The sequence below is a fragment of the Palaemon carinicauda genome, chromosome 21 (genome assembly GCF_036898095.1).
Source record: "Palaemon carinicauda isolate YSFRI2023 chromosome 21, ASM3689809v2, whole genome shotgun sequence".
Classification (NCBI taxonomy): domain Eukaryota; kingdom Metazoa; phylum Arthropoda; class Malacostraca; order Decapoda; family Palaemonidae; genus Palaemon; species Palaemon carinicauda.
In genome coordinates, this window is record NC_090745.1 from 85,289,717 (window position 1) to 85,314,337 (window position 24,621).

General features: G+C 32.5%; 1 protein-coding gene across 2 annotated transcripts in view; it reads right to left on the reverse strand.

Annotated features, from left to right (window-relative positions):
- Positions 1–16,675, reverse strand: part of LOC137614694 (carbonic anhydrase-related protein 10-like) — a 780,810-nt gene extending 764,135 nt beyond the window's left edge. For both annotated transcript variants that reach the window (XM_068344379.1, XM_068344378.1), the window contains exon 1: positions 16,401–16,675. In XM_068344379.1, coding sequence (XP_068200480.1) covers positions 16,401–16,467 — 67 coding nt within the window. In that variant the 5' untranslated portion in view covers positions 16,468–16,675. The remainder of the gene's footprint in view (positions 1–16,400) is intronic.
- Positions 16,676–24,621: the final 7,946 nt, after the last annotated feature.

Consider the following 24,621-nt stretch of genomic DNA (forward strand, 5'->3'; position numbering starts at 1 on the left):
AACAGAATGGGTTCCTAGAGATTGAAAAAGAAGCAGGGGGAGAATGAGATGATAAAGGGTAGAGACTGACATAAAAAGACCATAAACGCACGAGAGTGGAAGGACATGTCTGATGTCTTTGTTCTGCGGTGTACTAGTTAAGGCTGATGATATATATATATATATATATATATATATATATATATATATATATATATATATATATATATATATATATATATATATAAAATATGTGTACATATATATATATATATATATATATATATATATATATATATACACACACATATATATGTATATATATATGTGTGTGTGCATATATAAACATATATGTATATGTATATAACAGGATTATTTCTACGCAACATAAACTTTCAAGCAGGGTAAAGAAAGTTGGCTGAATAAAAATGTATATTACTACGCGTCGACCGTTATCTAAAATCCAATACAGCAAATAAACCACGCCTAATATAAGGAGACCTCACTCTCAGCAATCTGTAAATTCTCCAAATATTAGTTCGGTCACTATTCTCGATCTTGTTAAATGTTTACAGCAACCACTGACTTTGCAGTCTCACAAAAAAAACGTACAAAAGTCACAAACGTGAGAGTTAAAACCTTTTTCTACCTTTAAAGGTTTAAAGGTAACTCCTGAATGCCAGGGGCATGAGAGAGGACAATGTCCTAGTGACTGATCATTTATCCCTATGATCAGCTCTCAAGGGCCCTCTCCATCATGCTAGAATCAGAGAGGTCTCGACAATGGCTGCTGAAGACTCAGCAGGTAGACCTATAGACTCCCCTAGCTCACAAGGATAGTGAGGCTGCTGACACTACCAGAAACTATCGACCTTAAGCGGTCCTCGAACTTCCATCCAACAAATTGCAAGGCAGGGACGTTTTCAATAGACTACCACAACCTTTGAAGTAAGAGCTTCATTCCCGTTTCCTCATTCATTATTTAGTTTTCCTCTCTTCCAAGAGAAGATTTATTTGTACCCAAGAACATTTGCCGACAAACGTAGTTATCCTAATAATAATAATGATTGTTTATGCTATACTTCACATATCTAACAACGAATCAAAAAATATCATTATCATGAAAATTATCATGTTATTAAATTACTTGAAAGCTCATTAATGTATCATCTAATTCAATTAAAAAATATAGTCTTTGGTATATAAATCCATAAAGTCCTAATTCACCACTAATGTTCAATTAAAAATGTACAATCAACTGGTACAACAAAAATCATAAAATCAGAGGTCCAGCCTGAATGAATGCTATGGAACCATATGAAATCTCACAATTATCTATGTCGGATTTTATTTTCTCACCACGTTTTTCTGTCTTATCCCGATCAGTAATTAAAAAACCGCCGTCAAAGAATTGTTACTTCTCCCACCTTTTGTGATCATGTATACCAACCGAGTGAGGTTAAGTAATTGCGCTATGGGCAAGGCAATGCTGAGGAAAAGGTTAGGTAATTGTCACAAGGACAAGTCAGCATTGAGGAAGGTTAAGTAATGGAACCCTCCAGCATACTCCCTTCTCTATTCATAGCAGTACCGCAGCTTAAGGTCGGAAATTTTCATAAATTCGACTTCCCTGGGAGCTCATGATACCTCTTCTAACTCTACTTAATTGAGTATGGTTCAAGGCCCTAAATGAGGTTGACTGCATTAAGCAATCTCGTCCGTGCACGAAATGTAAATTTGCATTAATATAACTAAAATGAGTTAAGAAATTCATATAATTCCACATTCTGGAAATTACTTGTGTTACGGATTGGTGAGACCGGATTTAGTTTTATAACACTATCCTTAAACTTCGGAAAAATTTGAATGCAATCCACCCCTATATATATACATATATATATATATATATATATATATATATATATATATATATATATATATATTTATATATATATATGTATATATATATATATTCTTAACACCGACAACATATAATTTGAATCTTTTTCATGACCTAGAGCAGAATTTCAGTCTACGAAGAAAATTTGACCACATATCATTCAATAAGAAGAAGAAGAGGAGGTGAAAGGTGTTCAAGGGTCTTGCCTTGCTTAAAAGGGCATTTCCAATCGAGCACCAAAAGTGGGGTTTTTTGCATACCAGGAATTAATAGTCTCTCAACTGAATGGGGACCCTGAACGTTCCTCCGACGTGAAAAAGAAATTCCTATAATGATATACACATTTCCAGAGAGAGAGAGAGAGAGAGAGAGAGAGAGAGAGAGAGAGAGAGAGAGAGAGAGAGAGAGAGAGAGAGAGAGAGAGACAGAGACTTACATTGACGAAGAGTCGAGGAAACCGTTAAAAGCACCTTTACATCTATGAACGAATGTGCCCAAAGGAACATATGTACACGTCTTTTTCCTCAAAAAGTCATTAAAACCAACATTAAGACATGAATTTACCAGATACAATTAATATAGCATCAAGAATAAAATTTTAAAGAGATTTTCAATAACTATGTCCACAGATATTTTGTGAATTCTTTCCTAATTGACCCAACCAACACTATCTATGAATATACAAAAGCTTTTTATCATGATAAGAAATTTCAGAACGAGGTCAATTGGAGGGTGTTTCATTTAGAGCCGCATTAATAGTCTTTGACTTTGACTGTTAACCGTCCGCCCCAGACAAAAAATCCCCCGACGAATATCACCAGAATCCTTCAATTGTATATAATCACAGAGACACAAATATACATTTTACAAAGACAATTGACGCAAACTTTCGCACACAAACGCACACACGCACACACATGCATACACAAACACAAACACACACACAAACACATATAAATATATATATATATATATATATATATATATATAAAGATGAAATTAACAGTAATTTACATAAATTTGTCTTAATCACCTCAAGAGATAGGTGGAAAAGTATGACAAAGTAATATATATGGCATTTAAATGCTATGAAAAATCTTTTGAATCTGTCAAAAACCTCAGCAGTAATGAAAGCCCTTGAAAGATAAGAATGAATCTCATGATAGAACACTTGAAAATATCTATACGGGAAGTACAGCAATCCTAAAACTACATAAAGATAGTGAGAAAATTCCGATTGAGAAAAGGAGTTAGACAAAGAAACCCCTTCTCTCCTGAATTATTCACAGCATTCCTAAAACAAACTTTTAGGAATCTAGATTGGGAAAATGTAGGAATTAATATTAATGAGATATACATTAACAACCTAAGACTTGCAGAGGACATAGGCCTAGTTGTGTTTGGTTAATAATCCGAGGAATTACAAAAGACGATAAAATATTTGAATAAAGAAAGAAAAAACGTAAGGGTGAAAACTAAGACAAGCAATAAAAGTTATGGACTAACCTCTACAGATTGTTAATAAATATACGTACTTAGGACAGACAGTAAGTCTTTTCCCAGGACACGAGACCAAAACTAAAAAAAGGATAAGTATGGGATGGAGAGCAATTGGTAAACAAAATAAGGTTATGAAAAGTATAATCCCCTTTCTCTAAAAAGAAAAGTATTTAATGAGATGGTCCTACCTGTCCTAACTTATGCATAAGTAACTTGAAGCCTTACTAATGCCTAAGAACATAAGCTAGTTACAACTCAAAGATGTATGAAAAGAATAATGATGGGATATATATATATATATATATATATATATATATATATATATATATATATATATATATATATATATATATATATTTGTGTGCGTGTTTGTGAAGAAATCACGAAATCTAACACAAGATGAGCAGAGAATATATATTAAAGCCACGAAATGAAAAATTAAAAGACTTGATTGGAGTTGGTACTTTCGACTTATTAGTGACATCAACGGACTCGCAATGACAGTAAATATATAGAGATAGTGTTTATACAAGAGAATTGGATCCCACAGCTGTAAGTTTCTTGATAATTCCAGATAAGCCTTATTTTAGGAAAGACCAGGGCTTATATTTAAAATGTGAACTTTGTTTCGAATAATCAAAAAGGATTCAACAATATTCTCTGACCACCCCCTTCTATGACTAAATGTGTAAGTTATCATTAATTAATAACTACCCCTGCATGCAGTACAAAGCAGATCGGCCCAAAAAGTTTATCGATCCTTTGGACTATTCAAAACCTCGTACCAAATAATTCTGACAGCACTGAACTTCCCATGCAAAAGGATATATTCATCAAAGCTTTTGATATAAGATAGAATTACATGGATACATTAAATAGTAAATGAAAACCAATCACACAGAATAGATCTTGTTAAAATTATTATTACTAGCAAAGCTACAACCCTAATTATAAAATCAGGAGACTACAACCACAAGGGCTCTAACAAGGATAGTAGCCCAGGGAGGAAAGCAAATAAGAGAATATCAAATAAATTTTATAATGAATAAAAATCCAAAATATTTTAAGATCAGTAGCAACGTTAAAATAAATCAGTCACAAAACCAATTAAAAAAGTTTGAACTTATGAATTTAAAAGTAATGAATTATTGGATAGTTATGCAAATAAGACTACACAAACGTAGAAAAAGGCATTTGATACTTCATAACACATTTCTATAGCTATCCTGAGACACATCACTACTCTGTCAATAACGTAACGCACACGCACCTTTAATAAAACCAAACAAAATAAATATTATCAGGAAATATAATTAAAACATGATAATGTACTCTATCACGTACATACCCCTGACCTTATTAACCTTAGTCATACGCACAATTATACCAAACACGAACATAATCTCACTTTAAAATGTACATAATAATCATGGTCTATAAATCATCGGACACGGACGACTGATGGCTCAATGTGACCTCTGAACAGGCGAGGGAAAAAAAAATAAACAATAGCCAAAGCCGATGCAGTGATGAGCATCGGTTATCCGGTAAAAAATCACATTCGGTCCACCATAGCTTCAGAGAGGTAATGGGCGTTTTAAGTTTTATGAATAATACATGTGCATACAGTTAACCCCTTTCACTGAACAACATAATAGGTTTTCCCATCCAGTGCACACATACACACACACACACACACACACACACACACACATATATATATATATATATATATATATATATATATATATATATATATATATATATATATTATATATATATATTATATATATATATTGAGAGAGAGAGAGAGAGAGAGAGAGAGAGAGAGAGAGAGAGAGAGAGAGAGAGAGAGAGATTCCTTAAAATATACTTTACTAATTCGGTCTTCCCTAAATTTCACAATCTTCCCTCTTTCAAGAAGGGGAGATAACATTCCCTATTAGACTGGATTTCCTCAACTTCATCCTCCCTAGCCTTTTAATATTCGACTTTGGCCATGAGATTCAAAAGGACGTAAATTCGTAGGCCAATGATGCTAAGTTAAATAAAAAAAAAATGGAGAGGAGGCGATTGTTAAAGCTTCATAACAAAAAATGCACAGAATCTTTGATCAGCAGAACAATTTTATCTCAGATTATAAATGACTTGTTTTTTTTATTGCCTTTGAGCTCCCCAGGGAGCACTATAAAAATAGTCCATGTAAAATTATAAATGTATATGTACTAATATGGCTTCATTTGAATTCAAACTTCTCCGGACCCATCTCTAATAATAAATCTTGCACTTTTAATAGAGTAAATATTTCGAAAAAGGAAAAGAAGTGGCATGTTTTTCAAAACTCAAAACACTAAGCTCATACAGCTATATACATAACTTGAAGAAAAATCTTTCCTGAACCATGCAAGTGGAATTCACGGCTCTCAATAGGTAAGAGAGGTATTAGAAAGAGATTATTTTCCTCGGTTAAGATTAAAACTAATTTTATGTGCAAATATAGCTCAACAGGCATTCAAATTTGCCGATCCTCCAGTGAAGTAGACCACATCCAAAATGAAGAAAAAGTCAATACTATCCAAACTCGAGAGACTAATTAGCAGTTCAGCTGACTGCATGCAGCATAGCAAGGTCAAAGACGTTTTAGGTGTTAATATTATTATTATCATTATTTATTTATTTATTTATTTAAAGGGTAAATGCATTTATATGGTACAAAAAAAAAAAGACCACCACGTGTTAGAAAACTAAATGGAGTATTTTGAATCAGTTTAATAATAGAAATCACATAAGAAGTCTCAAAAAATGCTTACATAATTGTAGTTATGAAATATATGTAAGCATAATATTACATTTACGGTAAACTGTGCAATTTGTCATTAGAATAATTGCGTTATAGCCGGCGTTCAACGCGATATGTTTAACTAGTCATAGCGTTTTCAATATAAACATGAAAGTTATAAGTAATGATGAAACATATGAAATCGTTCACCTATTATGCGAGCCTGTTAAGTTTCAAACTAGAGTGCATATGAGTTTCATACGGCCAAGTTGTATTCCTGGCGATATCTACTTGACATAATTATAGACCTGACCATGCCATTAACTTGTCTCGTACTTTAACATCACATGGTTAACCTGATCATTAATGTTTTGTGCTTCAAAACTTCATAATAAATCATTCAATTTTAGAACTGGTAGTGTGGTTAATCGGATGATTTGTGACTTGACGTTTTGAGCTATTTATGCGGTTAATTTGTTAACACACTTTACTATTTAAAGGGTCGCTTTGCTTGACCAAAGTGAGGACGATTGATTTAATAATTGTCGGTTGCCAAATATTTCAGACAGCAAGATACGGAGAGAGAGGGACTCGAATTTGACGTTTTGAATTGGCCATGTAGGAAACATGATAATTCATAATCTATATTTCGAAAAGGTCATGTGTTTTGATGATATGATAGTATATGTAAGCATTAACTTGATATTCTAAACTGTTCGAATATACGTTTACCTCTCAAACCGCAACAATGCAAAGCAAACCAGTTCATAATAAAAAATATATCTATAGAAACAAAACCTTTAGCCCAATACTATCTTCATCTTACGAAACCTGAAAGGAACCTGTGTATTAACCGGATGAAAAGGTTATACTTAGAATCCATCAGATTTTTATACAATAATTTACCTCGTACTTATAGCGACTCAGATCCGTAAAAGGAATGTCTAACCACATTCAGCTAGATCACTGCAACCAAGCAAAGCGAGATCTAAATGTACGTTCAGTCTTTATTCAACATTACACGAGTGAATGACCTGGGAAATGCATAATGGAATTTAATTTGGTCCGTGTTGTCCTTACTGTAGGCAACGTTCACCTACCTTCGGGCATCATAAACAGGATCATGGAAGCTTATAATTATCATTATTCCAGATGAATAGATATTTAAAGCTGTGGCCGAGATAATCAAATTGCCCCAAATAGCGGTATATTTTTATCATTAATACTATCCAAGCTGACTCCCTTTTTGGAAAACCATAATGTAAATAAACTCGGGGGTTCCAAGAGGGAAAGATACGAATAATAAACGAAGGAATAGAGAATAAACTATCAATGAATGTTACAACTATATATATACATATATATATATATATATATATATATATATATATATATATATGTGTGTGTATATATATACATATATATATATATATATATATATATATATATATATATATATATATATGTGTGTGTATATGTATACATATATATATATATATATATATATATAAGATAAATGTTTGAGTAGGAAAATATATTATAAAATACGAAATGAAAGCTAAGTCAACCTGCTCAAAAAACTACTTCCATAAAGTTTGAACATTGTAAAGTCCTCTCATGAAATTTTTGATTATGGATATCATACCACAATTTGGGCACAACCGGAAGACAACTATAATACTATGTGATATTGAGTTACGTGAAAGAAAAGGCAAAGACTTCTAGATAGATAAGTAATCAGTAAAGCGAGATGTAATTGACAAGAGAGGATGTAAGACAACGCAATTGTCAATACAAAATTCTTAAATGTATGTGCACAGCAATTTAAGCATAAATTTGACATTTCAAATTTAATTTCAGTAAAAGTGGTCACCCATTGGTAACGTCGATACCTGACGATCTGCTAGACTTGGGTTCGAGACCCGATCAAGCTCAATGGTTTCATGTAGTGTCTGCAATCTCCCCCTCCTTGTGAGCTAAGGATGGGAGAATTGGAGAGGAATATATGTCTACCTGCTGAATAATCATCAGCTATTGCCTGGTTTTTCCTGGTCCTATCTTGGGTGGAAAGGGACCTTGGGCACTGATCATATGGATATATGGCCAGTCTCTAAGGTATTGTCCTGTCACTGCCCCTAGCCTTCGCCATTCATGAACGACCTTTAAACGTGCTGCGTGGTGGTGACAAGCGGACGTGTTTGGTGATCGTTATTACCACACATTGGGATCAAATTAATTTTCATTTAGAATTAAAACTTAGTATAGAATACAAGTGTCAATAGAACGTTCATCTGTGCCCACTATCAAACAAAGAAATTAAATATAAAAACTTGATCAGATGAAAATGCAACTAATTTCATACGACGTAAGCCATTTTTATGGTAAAGGTAATGAAAATGTAAAATACTCTACGTGGCCGTTTTCATTTCAATTAAGTGCATTTATTTGGGATATAATACATTAAAGAGTGAGGTAATAGTTCTGATTCTGAAGGAAATAGTGTCTCAACTAATATGGCCCGACAAAGATTTTTTTTTCTTCCAACACAGGAGTTTAAGTGAGGGGCGGGTTTTCGTGATCCATGAGAATAGAGAACACACTTGAAGGGTAACTGCTTGAAACTAAATTTTACTAAAATAGTTTATTTTTCGAAAGTTTGTTTTTTGTTAACAACAATGTTTTTAACCGTTTCATAGTTGGTTCGTGCAATTAGCCTACATCCTTTTCAATACAAATCACCATCATTGTATCTACAAGTATATTCTCAGCACCAAGAGATGCTTGAAGGTGATCCTTAACATGGAAAACGAAAGATCACACTCAACCTGTGTTACTAACTGTTTTATTGAGTTAGCTCATTCATAAGGAACTAAAATATTAATAATTATAATGATAACAAATGTATCCAGAATATTATTTTTATAACACAGGCAATACATAATTCCACTATTATATAATACCATTTGGAAGAATTACTTCGCCCAATTCCTTCATTGCTGCAATTATCGTCGAAATTTGAAACATCTTTGGCGAGGAATGAAGATTTTAAAACCCTGTTAATTTTACGACGTATTAAATTCCTTACATGCATGAGGTACGGAGTCATCTATAAATCAGTTTCATTTCGACAGTTCAAGAAAAGAAAAGGAAAATATTTCCAGCAAAATTTTACTGAAATGTTTATGTAAGTATTCTGCCGTTATTTAACATATACATATAACTTATTATTATTACTTTCTACTGATTGCATATTATATCAGATGCTTCAGAGCGTGAGGTTATACATGTTACCATTTTACATTCAACGGCATTGATTTGTTGTATACACACTAGAACACAATTTAAGAGACGCCAATATCTATTAAAGTTAATAATGGCTATTAATAACTGTACTTTACATGCTTCTTGCCGGACTCCTTACCAACTGGGTAGGGTTATCATACTTGCCAGTATCAAGTAGTCGTGGATAAAGAATATGAAAGAGAGTTTAGAATTGCCAATCAATAGGGGATAAAATAAAAGTAGGTTACTCGTGTATTAAACAACTGCGGAATAATTACATAACCTTTTCGGTAATTTAAACTGGAAATATCGTCTCATTCTTTGCATGAACTGTCGCAACTACACTGATTTATAGACCACTCCATACCTGATAACTTACAATACATGTAAGGATATTCACATTTAAAATTAACGGATTTTTAAAACGCTCATTTCTCGACGATTATGCGTTTTAAGCTTCGACGGCATTTGCAGCAATGAAGGAATTGCTCGAAGTAAGTCTTCCAATTGGTAGTATATAACAGCAGATTTATGTATTGCGTGTTTGCATAAAATAATGTTCTGGAATACAATTCCTATCATTATCATAATTGATATTTCCGTTCCTTGGGAATGTAATAACACAATGTAAAGCCCTGTCGACACGATCGAGCATGTCCGACGAGCAAACAGTGATACCAGACCACAGTAGTTAGTAAGAATGAGAGTTAATGACGTCAGAAGCGGAAAAAAACCACAGACAGGGATCTGGCATCATACAGTGTTGCCAGATCCCTGCCTTTAGTTTTCCCGCTTCTGATGTCATCAACCCTCATTTTCACTAACTATTGTGGCCTGGTATCATTGTTTGCCTGTCGGGGAAGCTCGATCGTATGGACAGCTGTGGCTTTACAGTTAGTAACAAACGTTGAGTGTGAACGCTCGTTTTCTATATAAAGAATCTTCTACTAACATCTCTTGGTGCTGAAAATATGGATGCAATGATGGTGATTTGTAGTCTAAAGTATATAGGCTTCTTGCAAGAATCGACTATGAAACTGGTAAAAACATTGCAGCTTACTAAAGTAAACTTTTTACAAATAAACTATTTTCGTAAGACTCATTTTCAATACATGAACACAATTCCTTACTTTTCATACGGCAAATTATATATATATACAGCATATATATATATATATATATATATATATATATATATATATATATATATATATATATATATATATATATATATATATATAAAGCTACCTAGCATAGAAGTACATTTTATAATATATCTAATATAAGCAAGTTAATTGAAAAAATTACATTTATTTTTTACTTAGAAAATACATTAACTAATGCAAAGGATACTTCATTAAGGTTTACCAATGTAATTATGTATTCTTTTGTTTGTATCTTATCCTGCCTACCTCTCGAAGTTTTCAATTAAAATAATATTCACTTTTATATATTTGTTGAGATCATACCAAATTTTCATGAGATAAAACGGTTAAACACAACACGTTCTTATAATAATAACAGCGTTTTTGTATATTCTAACGTGAAAAATTTTATTATCATTATTACTAAAACGCTGTATAGAAACATTCTAGTTCATTATGAATGCAGTTACTAACCAAAACTCCAATAGAGCAGTTATCATTCAAATCCGTTTTCTGTTATTTCGGATCAGGAAGGCCTTCCCCAAACTGCACTCATGGTTAAGGAAAAATTTTGCGGCCCACCAATATTAAAGAAGACTAGAATGGTTTGCCCCGGGACTAGATTAGAGTTAATAACCGCGCGAACTCGCTCAGCGAAGGCAAGTTATGTCAACTTTTAATAGTGAAACACGCGGCTGGATTGGGTAGCACATCCTGTACTGCTTGCCACAACAGAGGAGCAATGAGATTATGTTTAGTTGTGAGCGAAAGCAAGTACTACCACCCCGTGGCATCATCACTTACTTGTACTGTTTGTTACCAGCAGCAAGATCACTTTATATCAAGTTACTCAAATGGTCTATTTTCGGCGTGGTTCGCTCCATTGGCAATTAAAACAATCTCATTGTTTTTCTTTTGTTCTGGTAGACGGTACACAGATTTGCTGTGCATGCCATTCGCGTGGATTACCTTGCTCTGTGATGGGGTTTAATTTTATCCTGAGACAAACCATTGTGTGCAGACCCGTATGTACAATACAAAACAACAATTTCACAAATAAAAATGTAATTATTGGAAGTTGTTATGAGGAGGATATCCGACCCTCATTAAGAGAAAATAGCTTATGCTGATAAATTAAGGGAAATAATTTATTGATGATGAAGTATGCAGAAGCTTCTGACAAAACCACTAGGAAAACACGTGAGATTGCTCATGTAATAAGGAAATTTTAATTGTTGAAGGTTTAATTTTTCGTTGAAATCATTATATTTGCAGGACGTAGTAGAGATGATGGAGCGACGAGGATACAGGGTATAGTACGTGTTCTAGTAAATAGTTCAGGAAACTAAAAAAAGTAACTTTAATAGTTTTGGCGAAGATGTAGATGTGGTTGACGCATTAAACAATTGTTATCAACAGTCTACCCGCAATGCAAAAGAGGACTACAACGCTTATCTTGGTTAATCATCAAAATCGTGATACTGAAATTTGAAAAGCTTTTCCTGATACTGACAATAAAGTTATGTTATAAGGCGTTAAGTACGGCATATGGGACAGATATCAGTGTTAAAATGTTTATGCAATAGGTGAAAAGATGTTCTTGGGAATTACATGTAAAAAAAACATTACCGAATCGGAATTCCATCAAACGAAATGTAGCATCTAGAATTTTTGTCAATTATTTCAACTGTCTGAAAAATTCAAAATATAACATTGGGAATAATGTATGGTGAATTCTGGAAGCAGTAATGGAAAAAGTCGCAAAAAAATTAGCATGTACATAAATGTTGATGCCTTGAACTATGGTTTGATAATAACCCTCTTGGTCTTGAATAAAAGACTGTTGACCTGAAAGCTGATAAATGAAAAGTAATTTAATGCTATAATCCTGTTACTAAGAATGAAGTGAAGATAGCATTGATTTCCATATGAGTGTTCAAGGTCAGGTAAATAAAAGCACTCCAAAAATCCTTTTGAGTGCTAAGGTACTGGTGATTTGACAAGAAATATGGAATAAGAGATTCTTCAAAAATCACAGTTGGGTGGTTGTGCATGCAAGTCTGCAGGAATTGTGGTAAGAAGAATTTTAAAAAGGTATCATCATATTCAGAACCATCACTAGTCTGAACAGGATAATAAACAATAATTACCATTGCTGTCTTTATGTGCTATACCAAATGAAATATAGAAAATTCAATAATATCTAAGCATGCTAACACACAATTTAACATTCAGAGCTAAAAAAACAAAAACACGCAACGAACAATGAAATATACCAAGACTTATTTGAAAATAAGAACAGAACGGATCCATGAAAAATGAAGAGTACTTATTTAGAAATACGAGATATTAAGAAAAAAAAATTAAACGCCCCCTTAACATTTTTCATGTAGAAACCCAGACTGGCGTCAATGAACAAGTCGAAAACGTTCGAGCATCAAACGCTAGAAAAAAGTGTGATCAACGTTAATTCTTTCTTCGGTCGAATGCCGATTGTTTAATGACTTGGTGTGAAATACTACCGAAGTTCCATATGGCTTTGTTGAAATGTCAGGCTCCCTGTTGCCAGTGAATACTGACGGGCGCGAAAGGGTCTCAAGTACTTGAATATTCTGTAATCCTTACTTTATAGTGTAGCTCCTTCATACAAATACGTATTTCAACTTGGTAATGAAAACTTAAATGCCATCAAAATGCATATTTCAACTAGGTAATGAAAACTTAAATACCATCAAAATACGTTATTCAACTTGGTAATGAAAACTTAAATGCCATCAAAATACGTATTTCAACTTGGTAATGAAAACTTAAATACCATCAAAATACGTATTTCAACTTGGTAATGAAAACTTAAATACCATCAAAATACGTATTTCAACTTGGTAATGAAAACTTAAATACCATCAAAATACGTATTTCAACTTGGTAATGAAAATTTAAATACCATCAAAATACGTATTTCAACTTGGTAATGAAAACTTAAATACCATCAAAATACGTATTTCAACTTGGTAATGAAAATTTAAATACCATCATAATACGTATTTCAACTTGGTAATGAAAACTTAAATACCATCATAATACGTATTTCAACTTGGTAATGAAAACTTAAATACCATCATAATACGTATTTCAACTTGGTAATGAAAACTTAAATACCATCATAATACGTATTTCAACTTGGTAATGAAAACTTAAATACCATCAAAATACGTATTTCAACTTGGTAATGAAAACTTAAATACCATCAAAATACGTATTTCAACTTGGTAATGAAAACTTAAATACCATCAAAATACGTATTTCAACTTGGTAATGAAAATTTAAATACCATCAAAATACGTATTTCAACTTGGTAATGAAAACTTAAATACAATCAAAATTCATATTAAAACTATTATTTTAGCATCTTCAATCTAACACCTAATTTAGTTACATGAAAAGCATAACTTAAATACCTTGATTTTAATATAGATTCTGCTCTTTACCATCTATTTCTAAGAAAATCTATACTAAATTAATTGTGTATCAGAATTTAACCATTCTCTAAAATAGTACGTTCAATAGAGAGACTTGCGTAATACATCTACATGAAAACTTCTTTAATGGCACGACAGTCATTTTTATATGTCCACTTTGAAGTTACAACCACTCTTCCGAAATAGGATAGCTCTACTGAGGAAAAAAAAAAAGGTTTATTACAGGAGACATACTTATAAACTGTTCGTATATATTACACAGAACTAAATGAAAAAAAGTGCAATTTTTCTTAACAGTTGAAGAAATTTGATAACCGGAACAATAACTCGGGCATAATTTTCATCGCACAAAAATGTACAAAATAACAAATCGCAGGTGAAATACTCTTCAGGCTATATTCAATACTGTAAAAAGAAGTCGGAAAAAATCCGAGTCTTTGTTAAATTAAAGATTCCGAAATTTGTGACAGATAGTCAGCACTAAGCTCAGAATCTACCAACGTTCGAGGGTCAGTCAGTCCCTATAACCGTGACTATGGAGCAGAAATGAATAATGTATGAAAAGAGGCGACGATGAATTGAGAATAAAGCTGATGGTGGTTGCGAGGGGCTTCAAAGACTCCGTGGAGAAATCGTGGTCCAAAAACTAAATATCAGATTTAATGGCCGACTTATGCCATCTTTTCTCCTGCGTCATGTGAAAGGTTCAGGGAGAATGATTTTGCCTCCGATTTGGAGGGGGAAAGATCTCTTCAAACTTTTCTACCAGTATTTTCAGAATAATCATTTAGTTTTGTTGATTTACCGGTACTGTTTATCCGCAAAAATGCCCTAAAATAAATCAGAATTCTACTATAAAGAGGTATAACATTTTCTTTCTCAACATGCGACATAATCTGTTAATTCCATGTTTGAATTTGTATTCTTTGAACCTAATCGAGACATTCGGTTGAGTTGCCTGTAAATACACACACACACATATTTTAGGAACTTTCTATCCCAACTATCACTCACAGGTCCACTCAGCTGTAAATGGATACCGGGGGTAAAAGGGTTGTGGAAGGGTTAAGAAAAGCGGCGTGGTGCAAGCAACGTTGTCCCAATGACCATCTATTATTTTAGAGAAAAATACAAATGATAAATACTATATATATATACATATATATATGTATATATACATATATATATAAGTATATATATATATAAATATTTATATATATATATATATGTGTGTGTGAGAAAAATACAAATAATAAATACTATATATATACACACACATATATATATATATATAATATATATATATATATATATATATATATATATATATATATATATATATACATATAAATTTATATATGTATATATAAATATCTATCTATCTCTATATATAATATATATATATATATATATATATATATATATATATATATATGTGTGTGTGTGTGTGTGTGTGTATGTGTATAAGAACACTCCTAAAGATCAATATGTAAAATAATAACAGACACTTTCTATAACAAGAGAATATTTTTCAATTTCATAAATTACTTTTGAAAAAACCCTTCACTCAGTTTACAGGGACATAAACCAAGAATCTTTTTTTTTGCCGATTGTTAAATATAATACAAATTTTGAATTTACTAAATGATTATCATTAGAGTTATTTTCTTATTTTACGGGGTTATAGTTGCAGTGACTTAGATGGAACTGAGTAACTTTCGGTCCACCATTATGATCTAAGTGTGGTTTCAGCTTCAAAACACCGAGTATGTTAATGATAAAAAACCTGTGCTAAAACAACACTGACGACATTAACATCGCCTCACAAAAGTCATTAAGTATAAAATTACCACGACAGATAACAAATATAGATAAATAGGCAGTAAAATAACTTAAAAAGTGGAAAAGCTCATTTGAAGAGTAATCCATCATTATTATCTTGTTCATTCGCTCACAATAAAAAGCAAAAACAAAATATTGAAGAACCCTGTTCCTTAATGAGGAAGCATATCATGACGATAATTAGAAAATATAATTTGAAAAAGGTCGTTACACCTCTCTCTCTCTCTCTCTCTCTCCTCTCTCTCTCTCTCTCTCTCTCTCTCTCAATAATTTGGGCATCTCGTGCAAATCATCAAGAAATAGCGATCCGGTACATTAAGCATAAAAAGAGATTTTGTTTAAACACATGCAAATACACATTACAATACTATATTCAGACCAAAAACATGGTCTTGATGCTATCGGAAAACGAAGATGAAACAAATAGTATAAAGGCACATATTTTTCAGATAGCTCCTTGCAATACATAGGGCCCTAAGAAACTTTCCGCTCACCTTTCGAAACGACGAGCACCATCCAAAGAACAGCCCAAAGTTTTATTCCAAGCATTGCACGTGCCATTCTTGAAAACTTTCATTTGCAAACTTCTTGCACCACTTACGAGAAAGTATCAACGGCCATCGTGGAATTAATCAAAAGTTTTCTTTCTAAACAAAGCGAATATGCAATACAACGAACTGTGAACAGTTTTTATCTACGACCCAACCGCAATGTTTGGATACTCCTTGTAGAAGATTGGACAGCGTAATCCGTACAAAGAACCTTTGCGCGCAGCAGTCGGAGGACAACTGAACTGAACTGGTCATCAACTAGTTTGCCCCCTGCTACCACGACCATCGGATTAGAGTTGCCACATGCGTTATTTCTCCCCGATTCAATCACATTTCTACATAGCGTTACGAGTTACCCATTGTCTATTTACTATAGTTAATTATTAATCCTTTCTATAGAGCTTCAAAGAGTAGGATAAATAGTACACCGTCGTGGGAATAATATTGTTCTTTTCATTATAAAATAATATAATTTATGAATATATTAACAAAAACTACAAAATGGATATTGTGAATGAAATGTTGAAAGAAAATATATATCCATTCTTTTTTCACCTTCCTGATAAAGACCAGGTATTCTTAAAAAACTAAGCCCCAATTCACAGCTCACTTTATCCGCTTAATCTTCTTCGCTAAAGAATGTCTAATAGAGTAATTACAAAAACGAGAAGACTCGCTCGGGCAGGGAGAAAAATAGGAGTTGCTAAGAGGCATGCGACCGGCTTTTCCTGTCGAAGAAATAAAAAAAAAAAATCTATTTTTTTTTCTCAATCTGAAAATCATCGTTTATGACAAATACTTTGCTTACTTTCCAAATAGGTTTTCCAATAACATCAAATAACAGTTTTACTCAGTATCAGAAACCATTTTACTCTACCTCATATAATATTTCCGCAACGTGGTATGCTGATTCGGTTGGCCCGTGGTTTGCCCCACCTAAACCCATTTTATTTCAAGATTTACATCCACTATTGCTTTACTATTAAAAAATAAAATTAAAATAATTCGCGTTGCCACAAACACAAACTCTCCTGTTACAGATCATTCGTTATTTTTGCACACCAATATCAAATATAATTTTCGTTGTTTGAGAAATTTTATTAAATAACATGAAAAAAGTTTTCAAGTAATGCTTTTCTGAGAGAGAGAGAGAGAGAGAGAGAGAGAGAGAGAGAGAGAGAGAGAGAGAGAGGATTATATCGACTTTGAAAATTTCACTGAATTTCTAATTTTGCAAATCCAATCTCGGATGGATTTAGAATGTTATACAAAAATTTTCAATGTTTATGTATAAAAACCCTCACACTCAGGATGTTTTAATTGATGTATCTAATATTTCCAAATGTCAAAATCAGATTAAGCTGTTTCCGACATTTTGAAATATATATTTCACACAAGGGTATATTTTCTGCATAACTTTTGCCATGAATAGATAATTTCCATAAAACTGTGGATTCTATGATTAGCTTAAAAATTTGGAGTTTTAATTGAAACATTTCTATAACTCTTTTAAAATGTTCTATTTAAACGAAAACAATCTGGGAGATTTTACAGAGAGAGCTTGAATTAAGATTAATCCACAACAGATCACAATCATATGCCATCTTAAATTTCTTAGCAAGAGTTTCCGTTTATAAAGCGACTGTATATCACTACTTTAACTGAGAAATTCCACCTTCAAATGAATTAATTTCAAATGTATTTAAGACCGGATTCATTATAATGGATTATTCTTCAATAATGTTCATAAGCCAAATAATTTTTCTGTATTTTAATAACTAGTGCTGTGGTTTTGGAAGCATTATTGGAAATTAAAAGATGCAAAGACGGTAAATCACGTAAGAAAAATATGGCACTATGTTGGGTATGAGTCTCACAAGTGTTATTATCTGAAGAGATTGTTCATCTAAATATTTATGGAATTGACTGTTAAGTTTTATTCTTTTTTTTTTTTAAATGAGTTTTAAACCGTTTTTTTAAACTTCTTTAAAACTTCTTTATAAATATAATCTTATATATATAAATCTTATTAATCTTATTTGCGAAAAACTTTAAATCAGTGTGTAAATCAGTATGCTTGTGTGTATGTACGTACGTTTGCACATACATAAAACATACATGAATATTCTTGAGTGTGTGTGACGTTATTAGAGATTACGTATAAGTGGGTTACGTAAATTTTTTATTCAAATGTACATTGTTTAGACATATTATCTCTCTCTCTCTCTCTCTCTCTCTCTCTCTCTCATCTCTCTCTCTCTCTCTCTCTATATATATATATATATATACATATATACATATATATATATATATATATATATATACATATATATATATTGTAAGTAGTTTAATAGCATAGCAAGAAAAAAATTAACATTGGAGATAAAGCCATTAGGTAGGATGGCATATCTCTCGTGACCACATACATAGACCGTCCAAGATTTATCCTCCCCCCACCACCCACAACCCTGTGGCCTTGTCGTTTACCTTAATGCATGAACTGATCCACTGCAACGTCTCTTCTTTGATTGTAAACCTTTGCTTAATTTCGTCATGCCATTTGGAGGATGCGACTCTTAAACAACATCAATGAATAATTCGTTTTCGATGTATATCGCAACTCATTTGGGAATTCCGTACGTCCGCAGATAAATAATATGGTAATGGGTCACGTCAAAAACTTATGCTGTGCAGAGAGAGAGAGAGAGAGAGAGAGAGAGAGAGAGAGAGAAGAGAGAGAGAGAGAGTATTAAGAACTGTTCTTCGTCTTACAAGTAATGATTAACAACTCTTTTTAATTCTGTGATTTAATGAATCCCACAACATATGCACTCGTTTTAACCTCATTTCTTGCTTATTTTCTTCCACCTTATTTTCAACGTTATTCCTAATGCACAAGCCTCATGGATATATTCAATATTTTTAATTAAATTACGAAATTTCCTTCTCTCTCTCTCTCTCTCTCCTCTCTCTCTCTCTCTCTCTCTCTCTCTCAGGGAAACTCTTGATATGACACATACACACATTTATACATGTACTCTCTCTCTCTCTCTCTCTCTCTCTCTCTCTCTCTCTCTCTCTCTCTAAGGAAAACTCTCGGACATGACACATACATACATTTATACATGTAAACACACTCATATACATATATATATATATATATATATATAAATTAAGAGAAAGCAGGCATTGCCCTGCAGTGGACAAGCAACGGGTGATGATATACTGTGTGTATATGCATATATATATACATATATATATATATATATATATATATACATATATATATATATATACATATATATATATATATATATATATCAGTATATGTATAGTATATAAAATGAGCAGTGTAACCTATGATGATGGTTGAGCGTACAAAATTATGTTTTGGAAGAGGAATGATATTTGAAAATATGTTCTTTCGGTCTCCATTTTTCTAAAAATAATGTCCTTATTCCAGAAATGCATTTTCATACCAAAATTTTCAAGGACTAATAATTTAAAACTACCTATAAAAGATTGAAATGGAGAAAATAATATAAAACCCTCTTCTTAAAACGCCATTCCAGAGACCCATCAAATTCCAGGATTTAACAAAATGAGAGAGAGAGAGAGAGAGAGAGAGAGAGAGAGAGAGAGAGAGAGAGAGCTCTAAATTAATTTTCGAACTTGTTTTCCGCTCACAGCGATAATGACGACCAGGATCGTAAATTGAACGTGGGTTGCTGCCACCGTAGAGTTTTCCCTCTGTCCCTTTCACGTTCATTAATTCAATATAGCGTACAAGTTCTTTGGAGTTCGTAACTGGATTTTCCCCCACGCCTTACCCCTGGCCTTTATGCAAGATCGCTGATGGATCGTTCAGTTGTACAAGAGGGTTCTAAGAAGCGGTCGTTAAACCTATGGCTTTAGTGATGACCATATAACTGGGTTGTGTCCCTTCAATAAGGGTAATCGGTACTGGAGCAATAGTCACCTTTAGATAGTCAATATTTCTTCATTTTCTCTCTCTCTCTTCCTCCTCCAACATCTCACAAATTTCCCTCTCCATTTCTAATAACAAATTTAAGATAATCTTCCTTTCCATAATTAGATTACGTTCTTATTCATATCACACTCTACTACAAGCCGTAGAACTTTCTTCGCTGTAAATTTTAAATTACCTAAAATTATATATTTTTACCTTATATTTTTTTTCATAATCAAGGCCTAGAGAAAATAAGACATTTGTTTCTTTGATACCAGAGGGCTGCAATTGGAACTGAATTCTTGTCAGCTTGAAATCCTCAGTACGAACTCTTTTTTATAGCATTTTTCACCTTTTGCCATCGATAAAACAAGGATCTAAGTGTAGTTAAAATTATATATATACACACATATATATATACACTATATATATATACACACACACATATATATATATATATATATATGAACTTTATAAAAAACAAATAGCGTAAATCTAGGAAGTAAGACGCTTTGATTTAACATTATAGCTAAAATACGTATGTATGTATGTATGTATGTATGTATACACACATAAATACATATATATATATATACTATATATATATATAAACTAATTTTCTAAAGTAAAAACATAACATGTCCAATAATTTCTAACTTCCAAAAGTCTTATAGAAAGACTTACACTTACGAATGAACTCCAATAGACAAGCGAAAACTAGCATCTAAATAGTGAGAGTAAGTTTATTCTTTTTGAAAACATATATATATATACATATATATATATATATATATAATACAGTATATATATATATATATATAAGTATATATACATATATATATATATATATATGTATATTATATATACAGTAATAAGTTAATTCCAGCAAAAAAAGGTAGTTCTACACTTAAGAATCAAGATTGAATAATAGAAAGATACACAACGATTGCTGCTCCAAGTAATTAGGCAAAATTCCCATCAGCATTCAGTAAAACTCTTTTCCACCTCACCACCACCATGCTAACACCGGCAATAGACAATTTACCTACATTATAGCCTGTACTCATTTCCATTTCTTGTATATCCGCATAGTATTGCTTAAATAGCTTTATTCCTAAAACCTATTGCCAATCGTTTTCAAAATCATTATCCCTATTTTTACAAACGGTAATATTTTTGCCACTTCTTATATCTCAACATTTGTTACCCTTGCAATTCTTGCTCCTCCATAGACACTGCCAAAATAAGATATCAATCAATTTTCCACACTTACTACACCACCTTCAACATCCACCTTCAACTCCAATAAAACGATACCTCAACAATCTCGGCACTCTGATTTCTATATTACACTGTTCCTTTTTTTAATTCCTTACAATAATTTACTGCCTTTTCTTTGTGAGAAATTCTGTTAGTCTCAACTTTCCCTATCTAGCATAGCCATTTCCATTTACCCCAAAAACACTCATACTAATACAACATCTATTCCTCTATCATGCATATTAACGTTCAATGATCCATCTTCCTCATTTCATTTACCCTGATAACTTAACATATATTCAAACCTTGTTCAACTTACCCCTCTTTGAAAAAATTAGAAACTATTCAACATCAGTAATCAATATAAATTATCCGTAAATGTCATCCACTTCACAATTATTGCTCGACACCCTTTTCTAGACCCACAATTCTGCACTTACATTTTTTCTCTGATATCAAGCATTACCTCATCGTGAAGACATCAAATATCAATGGGGGCATAACACACCCATGTCTCACCATCTACTATTTGACTAAACCACTTATTCAACCCTTTTCCTATTCAAACACATTACTTTGTTTTCACCATTTAAACTCAACATATTTTCTTTTTCATTACATCTTAACAAAAGATATGTTTTTGTAGAAATTATCGACACTGTGTATTGCTATTGGTGCATTCTTACAATAATAAATGATAGATGGTATACGATTATATTTCTTTTTACTAAAAAATATATGCATTTGAAAGAAATCATCAATCCTCTAGCTGTCAGGGGGGTGACAAAAACATAATTCAAATTCGATGATGGCAGTTACACTCTGGAAATATGAGTCTTTTATGTGAATAGATAAAATAAAATGAGCCTCGAGTGATACGTCATCCTGAGTAATTTTCGAAATTAAAGACAGCGTGAACTTGAAAAGGATACATGAAGATAAGTTTTCTGTTTTCTACAAACCATTTAAACAAAAGTCAATAACTCAAATAACAGGTGAGGAATTCGATATTTCTGATATGTGACACTGATAAGACTAATTTGAGTAGGAATACGAAAAGTTAAGAAATTCATTACAGGGAAGCAGTAATTTATAAGTGATGAAAGATCACAAAAATTTAATTGGAGAATAACTAAGTATCACTCCCGGTAAATAAAAAATAAAAAATCCTAGGAAATCTCTACCTAGAATCGAATGTTTTTTTATATATTAAAAACGAGTTATCAACTAAAATATCCAAATGGCTATTCTTATCTATTCTCATCAACCAACGGACGTAATTCACAATCCATTTAAACTTTCAATCGAGAAAGGAATGAACATCAATTAAATGAGCGCAAAGGAAAAGATGGAAAATTATATATCACATTTTCTTTACCTCGTTTAACCTCTTCAATACGATTCGGGTAAGCCTTTCCACGGTCTCACGGAACCCTTTCATATTTCTCTCTCTCTCTCTCTCTCTCTCTCTCTCTCTCTCTCTCCTCTCTCTCTCTCTCTCTCTCTCTCTCTCTCTCTCTCTCTCTCTGATGGTATAACAAGTACTTGAAGAATGAATGGCATGTCTTCAGTACAAGAATAATCCAGAGAGAGAGAGAGAGAGAGAGAGAGACAGAGAGAGAGCCGCAAATCATGAAAATAAATGGGAAATCAATTTATAAAACTAAATATCGACCTACGTAGTACAAATCTATGCACACGAGAGAGAGAGAGAGAGAGAGAGAGAGAGAGAGAGAGAGAGAGAGAGAGAGAGAGAGAGAGAGAGAGAGAGATTAAATCGCAAACATTCAGGAATATTCAGAGGGGATTACATCCAACATCCAATTCAAATACATTTAAATTCAAAGCCTTATTCGAGACATCCAGGTACAAAACGAAAATGATACATTTCGCTCGACGAATGGAGACAATAAATGGATGGAAACGTTTGGAAATGTTTTCAAAAGACTTCTAAAGAATTTCGTTCTGAAAGTCTGTCTCTTGTGAAATGCTTTTGGTATCGTTCCCTGCATCGTAATAACATCAAACGGAAAAAATATGGAGACAATAAAATCACGGTAATGAGTTTACTACAGCATAAAAGTATATTGAGATTGCGAAACTCTCGTTAAGGTTGAATTATTATTTAAAAACACCCACATATAATAACATAATAAATAAAATGTGTGTATATATAAATATATATATAATATATATATATATATATATATATATATATATATATATATATATGTGTGTGTGTGTGTGTGTATATGTGTGTGTGGGTAAGTATAGTCAGTGAGTTAAATAGGGTTTATCCATACTATTAAGTACAAGATATTAAAATAATTAGAATAAATTTCTTCATCCATAATATATATATATACACACACACACACACATATATATATATATATATATATATGTGTGTGTGTGTGTGTGTGTGTGTGTGTCTGTGTGTGTGCCTGTGTGTGTGTGTATTTCCAGAGGAACAGTAATCCTTTCCTCTACTAATTTCACTCAGGATTAGCAAATCTTTTTTGTTTATTTTTTCCATGCTGGGATGTGATGATATCACCTTTTCGTGACAGCACACTAGAGCATAGGTCGCTTAAAAGAAACACAATGAAGGCTCATCAGCAGTGCGCCCAACTCTCCCACATTCCAAGCACTCAGGCACTTCCTGAATGTGAATCATAATATCAAGCTTGAAAGGGTGTTTCTTTCTTTCTTAAAACTTCAATATTTACATCCACAACCATTCTCACCATGAATCAACCGTTTCGATTCTCTTCTCTCTCAGCTCTGCCTATCTTTTATCATTGAAATGCAGCAAATCTTCAAAATACTAAATTTACCTACCTACAGCTGCTTTGACGTCAGACTGTATCTATTATATTATTATTATTATCACTAGCTAACCTAAAACTCTAGTTGAAAAAGCAAGATGCTATA